Source organism: Salmo trutta, chromosome 31, assembly GCF_901001165.1.
Source record: "Salmo trutta chromosome 31, fSalTru1.1, whole genome shotgun sequence".
NCBI lineage: Eukaryota > Metazoa > Chordata > Actinopteri > Salmoniformes > Salmonidae > Salmo > Salmo trutta.
The window spans coordinates 20,746,236-20,765,012 of record NC_042987.1 but is presented as its reverse complement, the minus strand read 5'-3'; the positions used below and the strand labels follow the sequence as shown (position 1 = coordinate 20,765,012).

At 42.7% G+C, this 18,777-nt stretch overlaps 1 protein-coding gene across 5 annotated transcripts in view; it reads left to right on the top strand.

Annotated features, from left to right (window-relative positions):
- Positions 1 to 18,777, top strand: part of LOC115169735 (cadherin-18) — a 90,429-nt gene that overhangs the window by 52,941 nt on the left and 18,711 nt on the right. For 4 of the 5 annotated variants that reach the window (XM_029725649.1, XM_029725651.1, XM_029725650.1 and 1 more), the window contains 2 exons: positions 9,626 to 9,920; positions 10,380 to 10,499. In XM_029725649.1, coding sequence (XP_029581509.1) covers positions 9,626 to 9,920; positions 10,380 to 10,499 — 415 coding nt within the window. Of the gene's footprint in view, positions 1 to 9,625; positions 9,921 to 10,073; positions 10,237 to 10,379; positions 10,500 to 18,777 lie in introns of those variants that run through there. The other variant, XM_029725652.1, reaches the window with a different exon arrangement.

Sequence of the window (18,777 nt, the reverse complement as noted above, 5' to 3'; positions counted from 1 at the left end):
TGCTGTGGGGGGTGCAGGGTTGTTGACCGGGGTAGGGTTAGCCAGGTGGAAAGCATGGCCAGCCGTAGAAATTCTCTATTATCGTGGATTTATTGGTGGTGACAGTGTTTCCTAGCCTCAGTGCAGTGAGCAGTTGGGAGGAGGTGCTCTTATTCTCCATGGACTTTACAGTGTCCCAGAACTTTTTGGAGTTTGTGCTACACGATGCAAATTTCTGTTTGAAAAGCTAGCCTTAGCTTTCCTAACTGCCTGTGTATATTGGTTCCTAACGTCCCTGAAAAGTTGCATATCGCGGGGGCTATTCGATGCTAATGCAGTACGCCACAGGATGTTTTTGTGCTGGTCAAGGGCAGTCAGGTCTGGAGTGAACCAAGGGTTATATCTTTTCATGGTTCTACATTTTTTGAATGGAGCATGCTTATTTAAAATGGTGAGGAAAGCACTTTTAAAAGAATAACCAGGCGTCCTCTACTGACGGAATGATGTCAATATCCTTCCAGGATACCCGACGGGCCAGGTCGATTAGAAAGGCCTGCTCGCTGAAGTGTTTTAGGGAGCGTTTGACAGTGATGAGGGGTAGTCGTTTGACCGCATACCCATTACGGACGCAGGCAATGAGACAGTGATCTCTGAGATCCTCGTTGAAGACAGCAGAGGTGTATTTAGAGGGCAGGTTGGTAAGGATGATATCTATGAGTGTGCCTGTGTTTACGGACTTGGGGTTGTACCTGTAGGTTCATTGATAATTTGGGTGAGATTGAGGGCATCTAGCTTAGATTGTAGGACGGCCGGGGTGTTAAGCATGTCCCAGTTTAGGTCACCTAACAGTACGAGCTCTGAAGATAGATGGGGGGGCAATCAATTCACATATGGTATCCAGGACACAGCTGGGGGCAGAAGGTGATCTATAACAAGTGGCAACGGTGAGAGACTTGTTTCAGGAAAGGATTTTTAGAAGTAGAAACTCGAATTGTTTGGACACGGACCTGGTTTGGACACAGACCTCTGCAGGCTATCTCTGAAGTAGATTTCAGCTCTGCCCCCTTTGGCAGTTCTATCTTGTCGGAAAATGTTATAGATAGGGATGGACATTTCTGGATTTTTGGTGGCCTTCCTAAGCCAGGATTCAGACACGGCTAGGACGTCCTGGGTTGGCAGGGTGTGCTAAAGCAGTGAATAAAATAAACTTAGAGAGGAGGCTTCTAATGTTAACATGCATGAAACCAAGGCTTTTACAGTTACAGAAGTCAACAAAGAGAGGTCCTGGAGAATGGGAGTGGACTTAGGTGCTGCAGGGCCTGGATTAGCCTCTACATCACCAGAGGAACAGAGGAGGAGTAGGATAAGGGTATGGCTAAAGGCTATAAGAACTGGTCGTCTAGTGCGTTCGGAACAGAGGGTAAAAGGAGCAGGTTTCTGGGCACGGAAGAATAGAGTCAAGGCATATTGTACAGACAAGGGTATGGTAGGATCTGAGTACAGTGGAGGTAAACCTAGGCATTGAGTGATGATGAGAGAGGTTCTGTCTCTAGAAACATAATTTAAACCAGGTGAGGTCACCACATGTGTGGGAGGTGGAACTAAAGGGCTAGCTAAGGCATATTGAGCAGGGCTGGAGGCTCTACAGGGAAATAAGACAATAATCACTAACCAAAACAGCAATGGACAAGGCATATTGACATTAGGGAGAGGCATGCGTAGCCGAGTGATCATAGGGACCAGTGGGAAGTTTGGCGAGCTGGAGACACGGCTACTCAGACAGCTAACTTGCCGGGGCTAGCAGGCTAGCAGAAGGGCCTTAGGGAGATGTCGCGACGGAAGAGTCTGTTGTAGCCCCCTTGGACGGTTACGTCGGCAGACCAGTCGTGATGGATCGTCAGGGCTCCATGTCGGCAGTAAAAGGGGTCCAGGCCAATTTGGCAATATAGGTATTGTAGCCCAAGGAGTGGCTGATGGACCTCTTCAGCTAGCCGGGAGATAGGCCTAGCACGAGGCTAGTTCCAGGCTAACTGGTGCTTGCTTCGGGACAGAGACATTAGCCAGGGGTAGCCACTCGGATAACAGCTAGCTAGCTGCGATGGTCCAGGTGAAAAGGTTCAGAGCTTGCGGTAGGAATCCGGAGATGTGGAGAAAAAGCAGTCCGGTATGCTCTGGGTTGAATCGCGCTTTGCAGACTGGCAGGAGTTGACCGGGCTATGGTTAGCTGATGAACGCTAGCATTGGCTAACTGACTACTAGCTTATTAGCTGGCTAGCTTCTGTTGGGAATTCCGGTTCTAAAGTATTGAAAATAGCAGATCCATACCACATTGGGTGAGGCGGGTTGCAGGAGAGTATGTTGAAATTGAGGTTAAAAATAAAAAAAATATATACAAAATGTATACAAAGAAAAAAAAGATATATACACCGGACACGACAAGACAAAGACAAACACATCTGAACTGCTATGCCATTTTGGAAAATACTGAACGGGGTATGGTAGTAGGTGTCAGGCGCACCGATTTGGGCCTGACCTAGAAAACTGTGTTATACTTTTCACAGCTTCAGATGTGTCACCATGATGAAAGGATGAAAAATGGCTACATGTATCTGAATTTTCTCAACTCTGCTCTGCTGTGACTAATTAGCTATACAACCTTCTCCTACATCACACCTACTATATATAGCTAGCTGTTCTCTGTATAGGCTAGACATGTACTGCACACTGAGTGTTGAAACTACACTTTCCTCTGATTTAGATAACAAGGTTACAGCCCCAGTCCACATACATCCCAACCTCTTATCAATCAATGGGATTGACGTGTAGAGGTGGTGTTGGTGCAGCGGAGGCCAGAGATGGTTGATATAGTAGCGCACCGTTAGTACTACCAAGTCTCTCAGGCAGCAGTGCCATCACCTCTCACTACACTCTTTGAATAAATTGTTCCAAAAGGTTTCTTCGGCTGTCCCCATAGGCAAACACTTTTTGGTTCCAGGTAAAACACTTTTTGGTTCTAGATAGAACTCTTGGGTTCCATGTAGAAACCTCTGTGGAAAGCATTCTACATACAACCAAAAAGGGTTCTACCTGGAACCAAAAAGGGTTCTCCTATGGGGACAGCTGAAGAACCCTTATTGGTTCTAGAATGCACATTTTTTCTAAGTGTAGAGTTAGATAGTATGATTAAATATCCCTTATCAGACCTCAGAGACAAATATTACATAAAATCTTTCTTTCACTAATACCAAGACTGGGTATAAAACAATTATTGTCAGTGAGCTCTTGCTGCAGCATAAAAATTGACCTTTCCATCAGAGTGCCTCATGTAATTTGTGGTTAGCAGAGGGGGTAGATTCCTGATTTAATCAGTCGGCAGGTTCTTGGAGCTAGTCAGTTTATCAGCCTCTGTACAAGCCTATACCAGTGAACTGGGCTCCATGGGAATTTAGTGAGTGGATAGCTGCCAGTGTATGGGAAGACAGTTTTGTGTCATTATTTAAGTGCATTCTAAATGGCATCATTGTGTAATTCAATCAAATCCTACAAAATAAATGTGTAGGCTATGCAGTCTTTGTTTGCAAACTAGGCTATTGCCTCCCTGTGCATACAAACTTCTTATTCCAAAAAACGCTTCTAAAACTGCTTCTAAAACTGGAAGTATCTACAGTACGCCTGTGAAAGTCTATAACTGGATGTAGTAGTAGAGGGACTTTACAGTGAAATCTTGCAGTATAGCAACTGAGCCTATTTTTCCTCCCGGTAGATATAAACTCAGCAAAACAAGAAATATCCTTTCATTGTCAACTGTGTTAATTTTCAGCAAACTTAATATGTGTAAATATTTGTATGAACATAACAAGATTCAGAAACTGAGACATAAACTGAACAAGTTCCACAGACATGTGACCAACAGAAATGGAATAATGTGTCCCTGAACAAAGGGGGGTCTGTAACTGTCAGTATCTGGTGTGGCCACCAGCTGCATTAAGTACTGCAGTGCATCTCCTCCTCATAGACAGCACCAGATTTGCCAGTTCTTGCTCTGAGATGTTAGCCCACTCTTCCACCAAGGCACCTGCAAGTTCCCAGACATTTCTGGGGGGAATGGCCCTAGCCCTCACCCTCCAATCCAACAGGTCCCAGATGTGCTCAATGGGATTGAGATCCGGGTTCTTCGCTGGCCATGGCAGAACACTGACATTCCTGTCTTGCAGGAAATCACGCACAGAACGAGCAGTATGGCTGGTGGCATTGTCATGCTGGAGGGTCATGTCAGGATGAGCCTGCAGGAAGGGTACCACATGAGGGAGGAGGATGTCTTCCCTATAACACACAGCGTTGAGATTGCCTGCAATGACAACAAGCTCAGTCCGATGATGCTGTGACACACCGTCCCAGACCATGACGGACCCTCCAGCTCCAAATCGATCCCGCTCCAGAGTACAGGCCTCGGTGTGATGCTCATTCCTTCAACGATAAACGCGAATCACCCCTGGTGAGACAAAACCGCCACTCGTCAGTGAAGAGCCTTACAACAAGCCTACAAGCCCTCAGTCCAGCCTCTCTCAGCCTATTGTGGACAGTCTGAGCACTGATGGAGGGATTGTGCATTCCTGGTGTATCTCGGGCAGTTGTTGTTGCCATCCTGTACCTGTCCCGCAGGTGTGATTTTCGGATGTATCGATCCTGTGCAGGTGTTGTTACATGTGGTCTGCCACTGCGAGGACGATCAGCTGTCCATCCTGTCTCACTGTAGCGCTGTCTTAGGCGTCTCACAGTACGGACATTGCAATTTATTGCCCTGGCCACATCTGCAGTCCTCATCCCTCCTTGCAGCATGCCTAAGGCATGTTCACGCAGATGAGCAGGGACCCTGGGAATCTTTATTTTGGTGTTTTTCAGAGTCAGTAGAAAGGCCTCTTTACTGTCCTACGTTTTTATAACTGTGACCTTAATTGCCTACCGTCTGTAAGCTGTTAGTGTCTTAATGACCGTTCCAAAGGCGCATGTTCATTAATTGTTTATGGTTTATTGAAGAAGCATGGGAAACAGTGTTTAAACCGTTTACAATGAAGACCTGTGAGGTTATTTGGATTTTTACGAATTATCTTTGAAAGACAGGATCCTGAAAAAAGGATGTTTCTTTTTTTGCTGAGTTTAGCATTTTCCCTTATGTGAAATTCTATGAAGTAAAGGCGTACCAAGCACAACTCATTCTTACACAAAAAGTGACAAAAAACTCACCATATGGAAAAAGTGGACAGCATATCGTGAAATCAGATCCTGCTCTGCATCCATTCTGCAACCCGGCCCCTGGTGATATATTACCAAAGTGGATAGTTCCATATATTTATTTATCTATTTATCTGTTTGGGTTTTTTTCCCCCACGGCTCTTTTTTATCCTTTCATCTCTTTGATAATGCAGGGCCTCGGGTAAGCATCAGTCATGAGCTGTACTCCCATTACCCTGCTAGTGAATAAAGGCACCATAGCGAAAGATAAATGAATGCTACTCCCTCACTGCAGGCAGCGTGTTCTGTGAGTGAGAGCAGTATTCTGGGCCAGTGTAAATGCTTGCGCCAGCCCAACCTTCCTGAGAAAGCCAAGGTTATCATCACAGTAGTTCCACCAACTTCCACTGAATGACATCGGCCTTGGATTCTTATGTACTGTATATTACACCTACTGCGTACTACGTAATAACATTTATTCTTGTGTCGTAGCCTATTACACTGTGTTTTGGAGTGTCCTAAGAGGACAATAAAGTCCACTACTTAACGCACATGTTGTAAATTTGGTCCTTTATGGGTCTTGGACACCCTCCATATGATTCTGTAGCAAACAGGGTTGCTGCGTGTACCCTCTTCAGACATGGGAGGCGGTGTGGAGGTGAACACTGTCTTTGCTAATTGCTCTCTGCTAAGGGATTACACTCACTGCCAAGAATTAAGAGCTCTGTGTGTGTGTGTGTGTGTGTGTGTGTGTGTGTGTGTGTGTGTGTGTGTGTGTGTGTGTGTGTGTGTGTGTGTGTGTGTGTGTGTGTGTGTTTAACTATACTTGTGGGGACCAGAGGGTTAGTTTTAGGGTTAGTGTTAGGAACTTGGGTTAGGGTTAAGGTTAGATTTTCGGTTTAAAGTTAGGGTAAGGGTACAGGTTAGAGTTAGGTTTAGGGTTAGGGGTTAGGTAAAATAGGATTTGAACAGGACTGAATTGTGCGTCCCCACAAGGTTAGTTGTACAAGACTGTGTGTGTGTGTGTGTGTGTGTGTGTGTGTGTGTGTGTGTGTGTGTGTGTGTGTGTGTGTGTGTGTGTGTGTGTGTGTGTGTGTGTGTGTGTGTGTCTGAAGGGTTGAAGGTGGAGGCAATAAAAACCATACACTGAGGAATGTATAAAATACAGCTTTATGATTGTAACTGCCAACAGCTGTTGGCTTTATTCTTCATTCAGGACATTTCCCCTTAGAGTCTGTAGAGAAAATAGCATTCTGCCGAAGAGCAAACACTTGCATTCATAATAGGATAACTGACTTGGCTGGCCAGTTGTGTTGTTATACAGATGATGCAAGCCAGCTCCAACAGCTTTGGTGCTGTCAAGGGATTCACAGCTTTTCTTTAATGGTTTGTTATCCATCATTCACTTTCATCCTTACAGAACCACCCTCAGCATCAGCACCACAGCTGTCTGGAAACATGGAGGCTTGGGTGCATCCCAATAATCTAGCCTTCCTCCTGATGTGTGCACTTGTTCACTACTCCCCCAAAATGTAAAAGCATTGGATTGGTGAAGGCATGGGCTAGAGGGAGTTTCCATAGACCAGCATCTTTTTTATGCATGAGGGCAAGTGAATAACAAGTGATTATTGCGATTCAGCCCATGGTCTTAAGAAGTGGTGTATTGATATGAATGGAGAAGTCATACTCTGGTTGCTATATTTATGATATTCTATCAGTTCCATTTTAAAGCTAATGGGGGTGTTTTACACCTCTCTCAAACGACCTTCCATGCCACTTGACCTGTTAAGTGTTTGTAAAAAGCCATGTGCCAGGCACGCAGGCACAACCCCGAAATATTCAGACGACACGTCAACAAGGTACAACAGATTTAATTTGCAATGATGCAACTCGGTGTAGCACAACTAATCTGGATAGAGCTGGATTAACCCGTTTGAGTGTTCACACATTGCATTGGCTTTGTTCTGCTAGGCTACGAAGGGGGATACATTAGTATCAAAATATCAAGGCAGTTAGAAACACTGTTCTTCTTGTTCTTGTTTTCAACGTTTTACATCAGAATTGACACAGCATTTTTATATATATCAGTATCATATGACACCCCAATGATTTAGACTAGCTAAAAGAGAGTGGATTTTCTTTGCATAACATAGGCTGCATGTGATATGTCACAACAACAATGATGCATGATTTGTTTATGGAACGATGTACGCTGCGAGTCGGGAAGCAAGTTCAGGGAGTGAATACATTTAATAAATAAATGAAACAAACATGTAACACAAACAGCGCACCGACATGGAACAGAAACAGAAACAATGACAACTGGGTAAGAAACCAAAGGGAGTGACACATAAAGGGCAGGTAATCAAGGAGGTGATGGAGTCCAGGTGAATGTCATGATGTGCCTAACGCTGGTGACAGGTGTGCGCCGTAACGAGCAGCCTGGTGAGGCCGGAGAGGGAGCACACGTGACAGTACCCCCTCCCCAACATGTGGCTCCAGCCGCAGGACACCGACCAAGATGACGATCCCTTTGTTGAGTCGTCATTCTGTAACGATGTATGCTGCGAATCGAGAAGCAATTTCAGGGACTGAATACATTTAATAAATAAATGTAACACAAACAGCGCACCAACATGGAACAGAAACAGGAACAATGACGACTGGGTAAGACACCAAAGGGAGTGACACATAAAGGGCAGGTAATCAAGGAGGTGATGGAGTCCAGGTGAATGTCATTATGCTCCTACCGCTGGTGACAGGTGTGCGCCCTAACGAGCAGCCTGGTGACCTAGAGGCCAGAGAGCTGTATCAGCTGTATTGCAGAGACTTTCCCATTCAGGATATGTATGAATTAGTAATGTCTACACTAGAAACAGATGATTTTTTAACCTCTGAACACTAAAATGGCATGTAGTGATAGCGTTATTCAGCTATGTGAAATTAAAAAAGAAAAATTCTGCCAGTCTGCTTTTGATTTAAGTGAATGCAAAAACAGTCAGGTACACAGGCTGCTTGTACACTAAGGGTGGGTTGCACCAACATGGATTTCTTAAACTGGGTTAAATCAAGGTTTATCTATTCATCTTGTTGCACCAAATGTTAAACCTAGTTTTAAATGAACACTAGTAATATTAAATCGTTCCTCTAATCTAAATTTAATTTTCACTTTAAACCTAGATACATTTATATTGGAGATTAATTCTGAACTGCCACTTGAGGTGGTTTAACGCAGGCAGAACAGTTGAAACTGGAGCAGCAGCACGGCCAGGTGGACAGCAAGGAGTCCTAGGGCAGAGAGAGAGAGAGAGAGAGAGAGAGAGAGAGAGAGAGAGAATTTTTGTTCCTCTCCTGAAGTGACTGAACTAGAATCGACCTCAACCCCAGGGGTTGCAACCAAAATTATTTTCCAATCGTTTCATTCTGAACAGAACCACTATATATTTGTTCCCGTTACACTGTTCCGACCAGCAGAATAAAGTTCTGAACCAGTTCGAACCCCAAAAAAGTATTTGTTTATATCGTTCCTTTCTGTTCCTTTTTAACCTGTAAAATCAAGTTTTTTACATTTAGCTTATTAAGTTACTTCACCAATCAGTGCAGATAGAGCAGGCAATCTAGTTGTTTACATGCATGATGGACTATGGCGCAAGATGCGACTGTAATTTTGCGGGTGGGGAGAGCGCAAGAGAGGGTTGAGCACTGGGCATCTTGTTATGACATGCATTATCTGAATTAGGTCCACAGAATTATACCTAGGAGGAATGGCTTCTATGGACGAAATTTGAATGTCCTTTGAGCTAGCTAGCTAACAAGCTTGTGTGTGCAGAGCGGAACCAGAATTAATGAGGTCACAGGGGACACATCTTACCTTCTTGTTGTTAATACATCCAACGAAATACGATAACTATGCCTATAGTATCCTTAACCAGCATTGAAAAAGTTTATCCATTCTTCTGTAGCTAATAAATAATCTCTATCTTCTGAACCAAGCTTCTAAGATAGGTACGGTAGCCTATGCTTCAGAGGGGGAGGGGCAGGTAGCCTAACACACAAGCAAAGATTTTCTGCTTGCAGAAGGCAGACACTGGAATACATTTTTGAGTGACAAAGTGAGGGCTTTGCATTAGAGCTTTGTTCCGTTTTGTTATGGGACTAGGGAAAATAACGCTATTAAACGGTTCCCATGCTTTTAAAATAATGGTTCTGTTCCGGAACAGTATTGATCATTTTCGTTCCAGGTTCCGTTTCTGTTCATTGAAAAATGTCCTTATTTTCCGGGTATTTGGTTCTGTTCCCTGAACCGGTTCCAACACATGGTCAACCATGGTGTTGAAATCCATGGGTATAGTTTTCTATGTTCAAATTAGTATTGTTATATCTGTGTGTAAAATGTCTGTAATTTCCTTCCCAGCTGCACTCCAACTCAGACAAAGGAGACGGCTCCGTCAGATACTTGCTGACGGGAGAGGGCGCTGGCACTATATTCGTCATCAATGAGGTCACAGGGGACATCCATGCCAGCAAGAGCCTGGACCGGGAGAAGAAGGGCCACTATGTCTTACATGCCCAGGCCATCGATCGTTACACCAATAGATCTCTAGAGCCTGAGTCCGAATTCATTATCAAGGTCCAGGATGTCAACGACAATGCACCGAAGTTTCCAGATGGCCCTTTTGCTGCTGCTGTTCCCGAGATGGCCGATGTTGGTAAGGCAGAATACTGACAACATCTTTTTTTGAAATGCTGGGTGCACCTGGCTGGAGGGAGCTGGCTTTGTACCCTGACTGTGAGAGCAGTCACATCATTAGCTGGGTCATCAGTATTGCTACAGATCCCTACTGCATCCAGAGGCAGTCAGGCATTAATGCACAACTCTGTAAATGGATTTTGACAGTCCTGATAAATGGGTTTGGATTAATTGGGCGATAACAGATTTCGGCCTCACTTTATGCGATACAGAAACTCTCTGTGGTATTTTTAGATTTGCACGTAGTTTTACTATAAGAAAACCCTGACAATATAGTGAGTTGTGCTACAGTATGCCATTGTAGTTTCTACATTGATCATGGCACATTGTACTTGTACTGTCTGTGAGTTTGTGTGGTTGTAGTTGTATGGGTTTTGTGTGGAAATACAGTACTGATATAACCTTTCCTTCCATGCAGGCACATCAGTGTTTCAGCTCACAGCCACAGACGCAGACGACCCCACCTATGGGAACAGTGCCAAGATTGTGTATAGCATACTACAGGGACAGCCTTACTTCTCTGTAGATCCAAAAACCGGTGAGACGCCTTCCTTCTACTTAACATTCACTGCAATATAACACTGCATGTGTCAATTGCTTCTGCCAAGTGAAAATAGCTTTGTTCTACAGTATATGTTTTATTAGATGTTGATTGTTGTAATCAGGCTGTTAAACTGTGAAAAGGGCCAAAGTGCCTCATGATGATGTTTAATGACACAGCTGATTACAGAGGCAATAAGCTCAAATTGGGTCTAGTTTTAGAGAAGGCTGCGGTACTATATCGGTTCAATAAATTACACAGTCGAAGGAAAAAGACAGCAATAGTGTTCCTTGGTCTTAAAAAGAGATACCTGCCAACTGTTCTGTATTCTAGCATTCTTAATCCCCCTCCTGCTCATTGTATAAAGGCTCTCAGACATCTTGTTCTTTGCTTTGAAGACATAAGAGAAATAAAAAAGCCTTGAATAACTTTAAAAAAAAACATCCACCCATGACAAATTACACAACATTACCAAAAGTATATGGACACCTGCTTGTCGAACATGTTATTCCAAAATCATGGGCATTAATAGGGAGTTGGTCCCACCTTTGCTCCTATAACAACATCTATATGTTGAAACATTGCTGCGGGGACTTGCTTCCATTCAGCCACGAGAGGATTAGTGAGGTTGGGCGCTGATGTTGGGCGATTAGGCCTGACTTGCAGTTGGCATTCCAATTCACCCCAAAGGTATTAGATAGGGTTGAAGTCAGGGCTCTGTGCAGGCCAGTCAAGTTCTTCCACACAGATCTCAACAAACTATTTCTGTATGGACCTTGCTTTGTGAACGGGGGCATTGTCATGCTGAAACAGGAAAGGGCCTTCCCCAAACTGTTGCCAAAACGTTGGACGCACAGAATTATCTACTGCCAATGTTTGTCTATGGAGATTGCATGGTTGTGTTCTCGATTGTATACACCTGTCAGCAACGGGTGTGGCTGAAATAACCAAATCCACTAATTTGAAGGAGTGTCCACATATTCTGTGAGGATGCTTTTCAAAGGATTCCAGTCAATGTAATATTAAAACGTTTTATTTCACCTTTATTTTATCAGGTAGTCATACTGAGATCAATGTTTATTTTACAGATGAGCCCTGAATTACAGTTAATACAGAAATACACACATCTAAATACAAATACGAAATGCAAGCAAAAAGAAAACACAGTCGTACAAACAAACACATTCGTCAGTAATACGGTCCTCAATCAGCTTTCTGAATTGCCCTAGAGGCACCAAAACATCAAATTGAAGAACATTTTGAAGATTGTTCCACAAATAGGGTGTAAAAAAACTAAAAGCTGATTTACCTAACTTAGTAGAGACCAAAGAAATGTAATCCCTGAGGCTGTGTAATAACAATAGTTAGATTAGAAATTGCTAAATGTTTGTGTGTCTGTGGTGTGTGTCTGTGTGCAGTGCATCCTGATCCTGGGTCCCATGTGGCTCAGTTGGTAGTGCATTGTGCTTGCAATGAAAGGGTTGTGGGTTTGATTCCCATTTGGGGCAAGTATGAAATATTTATGCACTTACTACTTTAAGTTGCTCTGGAAAAGAGCATTTGCTAAATGACTAAAGTGTGTGTTACAGTGATTTGCATACCTAAAGAGAACAAGGTATAAATATAGACATAAGTTGTTTTCTTTGCTTCAACAGTCAATGTGTCAATGTGTGTTGAGAAGGCAGAGTGAATCTAGCAGTGAGACTGTATTATATGCCATCTGTCAATACTCAAGATGATAGTCCTAGCCATGTTCTGCTCACATATGCTCAAGTGCTATCGACACACATCAACCCCATGTGCCATGAATGTAACCAAGCACTGGTATTACTGCAATGATGGGTCTAGTTTTGTCATTGGATCATCTTAAAAGTATGTTTTATCGATGTCCATGTTGCACTGCTTAGCTACTTGAGTGAGTGGTCCTGATTTGGTTTGAGGCATAGATGTGAAAAACCTGGCTGGATTGTGGCCATGCCAGCTGTTCCTGCCTCTCTCCAGCAGCTTATTGGGGCCCCATCAGCAGGAGACCCGGTCACTCAGCCCATAATCAGAGCAGAATCAGAGCTGCCTCTACACTACAATCATCTGTCTGTGATCAGGGAGTGAGGTGTTCAGCTCCTGACCAGTGATCATCACTCACACGCACAAAAGCACACATGCACACACGTACATATGCATGCACACACACACACACACACACACACACACACACACACACACACACACACACACACACACACACACACACACACACACACACACACACAAACATTTACAAAAAAGCTTCCTTTTCAGACATAGCTAATCATAACCCATACAAAAAGCAATATTTGGACGTAGTGAGCATGCAAATTAAATATGAAGCCTTTCTTATGTATAATCGACCCTTATACAGCTGTAAAAAGCTAGATTGTTAGCATAATCAATCTGACATGGATCAGGAGGTTGAATAAAAGACCTGAAAGGATATGATACTAAAACAGCATGAACAGTTTACCTGTATCTTCCAATAGACAACAAAAGTCTGGCAGGTAATATTGACTGGTGTAAATAAAGGACCCAGAGGAATATTTCATAATAAGACCTGCATTTAATGGCATTGATAACCCATCCCTGATCTGACTAACATAATTACAGTAAGCTACCGGTGTTTCCTCCATTATACTCCTGTTAGGAGTTATATAGACAGCGGTGGTGGAAAAAGTATCCAATGGTCATACTTGAGTAAAAATATAGATACCTTAATAGAAAAGTAAAAGTAAAAGTCACACAGTAAAATACTACTTGAGTAAAATAATTTGGTTCTAAATATACCTAAGTATCAAAACTAAATGTAATTGCTAAAATATACTTAAGTATCAAAAGTAAAAGTATAAGTATAAATCATTTAAAATTCCTTCTATTAAGCAAAGCAGGCCGCACCATTTTCTTGTTTGGAAAATGTATGGATAGCCAGGGGCACAATATAACACTCAGACATCATTTACAAAATATGTTTTTTTGTTTAGTGAGTCCACCAGATCAGAGGCAGAAGGGATGACAATGTGTTTTCTTGATAAGTGAGTGAATTGGGACATTTTCCTGTCCTGCTAAGCATTCAAAATGTAATGAGTACTGTTGGGTGTCAGGTACAATGTATGGAGTAAAAAGTACTTTATTTTCGTTAAGAATGTAGTGAAGTAAAAATAAAAGTTGTCAAAAATATAAATAGTAAAATGAATTACAGATACCCCAAAAAACTACTTTAGTAGTACTTTACACCACTGGTAGCCAGTACGGAGGACAGCAACTTTCCTGTTTGCCTTTCAAGTAGAATAGGTTTTTTGTTTGTTTTCATGCAGTCAGGGATACCGTCCATTCCACTGACTGAAAGGCTGACACGTGTATACATTTTAAAGTGAGCAGGGATTATACAACTTTTAACTTTTGATCAATTGAAGGAATTGCCTGCTGTCCTTTTGGATTTGATTGATATTTACATTTTCACAGTCAGTCTTCTCTAATAATATGTAGTTCATTCACCACCCACCCCCTCCAATGAAGCTAGCCATCTGGCAAAGCATTATAGCCAACATACTGAGCCATATTGATCTTTAAATAAATATCTCCAGAAGATGCTGTAAGGAACAACAGGCAAATGCCTGACAGTTTGTATGTAATATTACGTTATTTTATCAGATTGCACTAGAATACTTGTTAGCAAATGTCAGCTTTGCATCAATCATTGGTATTGTTCTTACTGTATAATGAACAACATGCCTGAACTCTGAATTGCCTTGGCTAAATGAGCAGAGAAGGGACTTGTAGTACAGTAGTTTGGCTGTGCCTCAGAGAGGCAAATGGACTACAGTATTGGCTGTGCCTTTGAGAGTCCCTGGGTCAAGAGCAAAGTCAAAGACATCACATCACCCACTCTGGCTGGTCCTGAGAGCTGAGGGAAAATGACTGGGGAATCCCAAGGTCAATTGGAAAGCAAACAACACAACAACATTGCCCTAACAGCCTTGTATCCCTTGTCACAGTGGCACTACATTATTCATAGTGACGGGGGGGGGATAAGCACATTGACATATCGTAATAATATTTTTTATGATATATCGTATCATATTGTTTTGACAATATCGCAATATTATTTTTGCGCTAGTTGGCGGTACCTGCACCAAAACATATTTTTCCTTCATAGCTTGTTCTCCATCATATTTTTAATAGGGAGCCAGTTTGTTTTCAGCACTTTTATTTTCATGACTGATCAAAACTCATTTTCTCATGGCTCTCTCTTGTCCCTCTACAGCAGACATATGGTGAGCAATATGTTTGGACCATGGAATCGCATATAAAATAACAGTATTGTGTTACAATACATATAAAATTCTGAGAATCACAATACATATTGTATTGGCACCTAAGCATTGTGATAATATCATATCATGAGGTCCCTGGCAATTCCCAGCACTAATTGTTCCCATATAATGAGAATGGAAGCTGAACAAATTGGTTCTATGGTAATGCCTTAACCTGGACAGAATGAGAATGGAGAGAGAGCGGAGTATAATCCATTTGCTGAATTCTGTTATTTGGTCGGGCTAAATTCAGTGTATTCATGTTCAGACAATTTTTTTCTTCTTCCACTGGCTGAATACTGAGAGGCTTTTAAGCATTATTGTGCTTTTGGTGTGTTGACAGCTGAACTTACTTGTCCAGGCAGGTGGTTTGTGGCCACAATGTGTTTGGTGCAATCTCTATGACATTCTCTGGGGCGGAACACTTCTCTGTATTCATTTGTTCTGGCAGGTTGAGCTATCTGTTAGCATGTTTTTCTTTCTCTCGTTTTCTCACCATCCATTCATTCATTCATTTGTTCATTCATTAATTTGTTCATTAAAGAACAGGGAGACATTTGTTGAGCATTCAGCAACAGAGTATTTTAGTTTCTGAAAGGAAAACAACCCTGTGAATTGTTGCCCATAAGATACACCATAGCATTGGCAAGGTTTTCTAAAAACATCTTCTTTTTTTTTTTACATTATACAGTAATTTAACTGTAACCTTGGGAGGCTGTATTTCAGTGCCTTCATGGTTGTATAAGTCAGTCAGGAAAGCAAAGGCTAGCTTTTTCAAGCAGAAATTTGCATCCTGTAGCTCTAACTCCAAAAGGTTTTGGGACACTGTAATGAGAACAAGAGCACCTCCTCCCACTGCCCACTGCACGGTCACCACCGATAAATCCATGATAATCGAAAATTTCAATAAGCATTTCTCAACGACTGGCCATGCCTTCCTCCTAGCTACTCCAACCCCGGCCAACAGCTCCCCCCCTCCCTACTTGCCCAAGCCTCCCAGCTTCTCCATCACCCAAATCCAGATAGCAGATGTTCTGAAAGAGCTGCAAAACCTGGACCCGTACAAATCAGCTGGCTAGACAATCTGGACCCTCTCTTTCTAAAGCTATCCACGGCCATTGTTGCAACCCCTATTACCAGCCTGTTCAACCTCTCTTTCGTATCGTCCGAGATCCCTAAAGATTGGAAAGCTGCCGCGGTCATCCCCCTCCTCAAAGGGGGTGACACCCTAGTCCCAAACTGTTACAGACCTATTTCCATCCTGCCCTGCCTATCTAAAGTCTTCGAAAGCCAAGTTAATAAACAGATCACTGACCATTTAGAATCCCACCGTACCTTCTCCGCTGTGCAATACGGTTTCCGAGCCGGTCACAGGTGCACCTCAGCCACGCTCAAGGTACTAAACGATATCATAACCGCCATCGATAAAAGACAGTACTGTGCCGCCGTCTTCATCGACCTTGCCAAGGCTTTCGACTCTGTCAATCACTGTATTCTTATCGGCAGACTCAATAGCCATGGTTTTTCTAATGACTGCCTCGCCTGGTTCACCAACTACTTTGCAGACAGAGTTCAGTGTGTCAAATCGGAAGGCTTGTTGTCCGGACCTCTGGCAGTCTCTATGGGGGTACCACAGGGTTCAATTCTCGGGCTGACTCTTTTCTCTGTATATCACTGATGTCGATTCCCTGATCCACCTCTACGCAGATGACACCATTCTGTATACTTCTGGCCCTTCCTTGGACACTGTGCTAACTAACCTCCAAATGAGCTTCAATGCCATACAACACTCCTTTCGTGGCCTCCAACTCCTCTTAAACGCCAGTCAAACCAAATGCATGCTTTTCAACCGTCCGCTGCCCGCACCCGCCCGCCCGACTAGCATCACCACCCTGGACGGTTCCGACCTAGAATATGTGGGCAACTTTGAATACCTAGGTGTCTGGTTAGACTGTAAACTCTCTTTCCAGACTCATATTAAACATCTCCAATCCAAAATCAAATCTAGAATCGGCTTTCTATTTCGCAACAAAGCCTCCTTCACTCACGCTGCCAAACTTACCCTAGTAAAACTGACTATCCTGCCGATCCTCGACTTCGGCGATGTCATCTACAAAATAGCTTCCAATACTCTACTCAGCAAACTGGATGCAGTCTATCACAGCGCCATCCGTTTTGTTACCAAATCACCTTATAGCACCCGCTACTGCGACCTGTATGCTCTAGTCGGCTGGCCCTCGCTACATATTCGTCGCCAGACCCACCGGCTCCAGGTCATCTATAAGTCTATGCTAGGTAAAGCTCCGCCTTATCTCAGTTCACTGGTCACGATAACAACACTCACCCGTAGCACACGTTCCAGCAGGTATATCTCACTGATCATCCCCAAAGCCAACACCTCATTTGGCCGCCTTTCATTACAGTTCTCTGCTGCCAGTGACTGGAACGAATTGCAAAAATCGCTGAAGCTGGAGACTTTTATTTCCCTCACCAACTTTAAACGTCAGCTATCTAAGCAGCTAACCGATCGCTGCAGCTGTACATAGTCCATCTGTAAATTGCCCACCCAATCTACCTACCTCATCCCCATACTGTTTTTATTTTATTTACTTTTCTGCTCTTTTGCACACCAGTATCTCTACTTGCACATCATCATATGCTCATTTATCACTCCAGTGTTAATCTGCTAAATTGTAATTATTCGCTCCTATGGCCTATTTATTGCCTACCTCCTCATGCCTTTTGCACACACTGTATATAGACTTTTTATTTCTACTGTGTCATTGACTTGTTTATTGTGTTATTGGCTTGTTTATTGTTTACTCCATGTGTAACTCTGTGTTGTTGTCTGTGTCACACTGCTTTGCTTTATCTTGGCCAGGTCGGAGTTGTAAATGAGAACTTGTTCTCAACTAGCCTACCTGGTTAAATAAAGGTGAAAAAAAAAATTATAACTATACTGATAAAAAGCATGAGCTGGCGCACACCCCAAAAACGCTGGTAGAGGTGCTGACTAACGGCGAGTAAACTGTATGGTATAGAAATAAATTCTAGAGTGGGCGACTCTCTTTTACAAGCTCCCAGTAATTTATTGGGTAAACCACCAACATGGGCTCCTGAGTGGCTCAGCAATCCAAGACACTGCATCTCAGTGCTAGAGGCATCACTACAGACCCTGATTTGTTTCCAGGCTGTATCACAACCAGCCGCGATTGGCAGTCCAATAGGGCGGCGCACAATTGGCCCAGCATGGTTAGGGTTTGGCTGAGGTAGGCCGTCATTGTAAATAAGAATTTGTTCTTAACTGACTTGCCTAGTTTAAAAAAATGTAAATGTTTCGGCATCACTGTGCCTTCTTCAGGGTAATGTCATGAATGCTTGAACCAGGTTATGGAGACAAACAGTGCAATTAGTGCACCCAGTGACAATAATGAGGGGTGTGTCATTGTTACATTTCTTTTATTCTCATCACCATAGTAAGACAATAGTTTACAGCATGTTGAAGATATTAGGCTATTGTTATCATACCGCTACATTGTTTTCATTTCATTTCCTCTTTGTAACATGTGATCTTTTGATTAAAGCGTAATGCATAACAAGCATCATCAACAATTATCATGCACTACGGCTGAACCAAAAGATTACATGTAACAAAAATGAAATGGAAACAATGAAATATGTATATTAAATTAAATAATTGGTATGTAAATAATAATGTATGTTGATGCTATTACTATGTACAATATCTAATTATTGCAATATGATAACAATGGCCTAATATATTCAACATTCTGTAAATGTTGTCTTTTAACAGTTACATTGTTTTCATTAGCATCACCCTAATGACTATGACACACCCCTCACTATTGTCTACATAACCTGGTTCAAGCATTCGTGACATTACCCTGAAGAAGCCACAGTGATACCGAAAC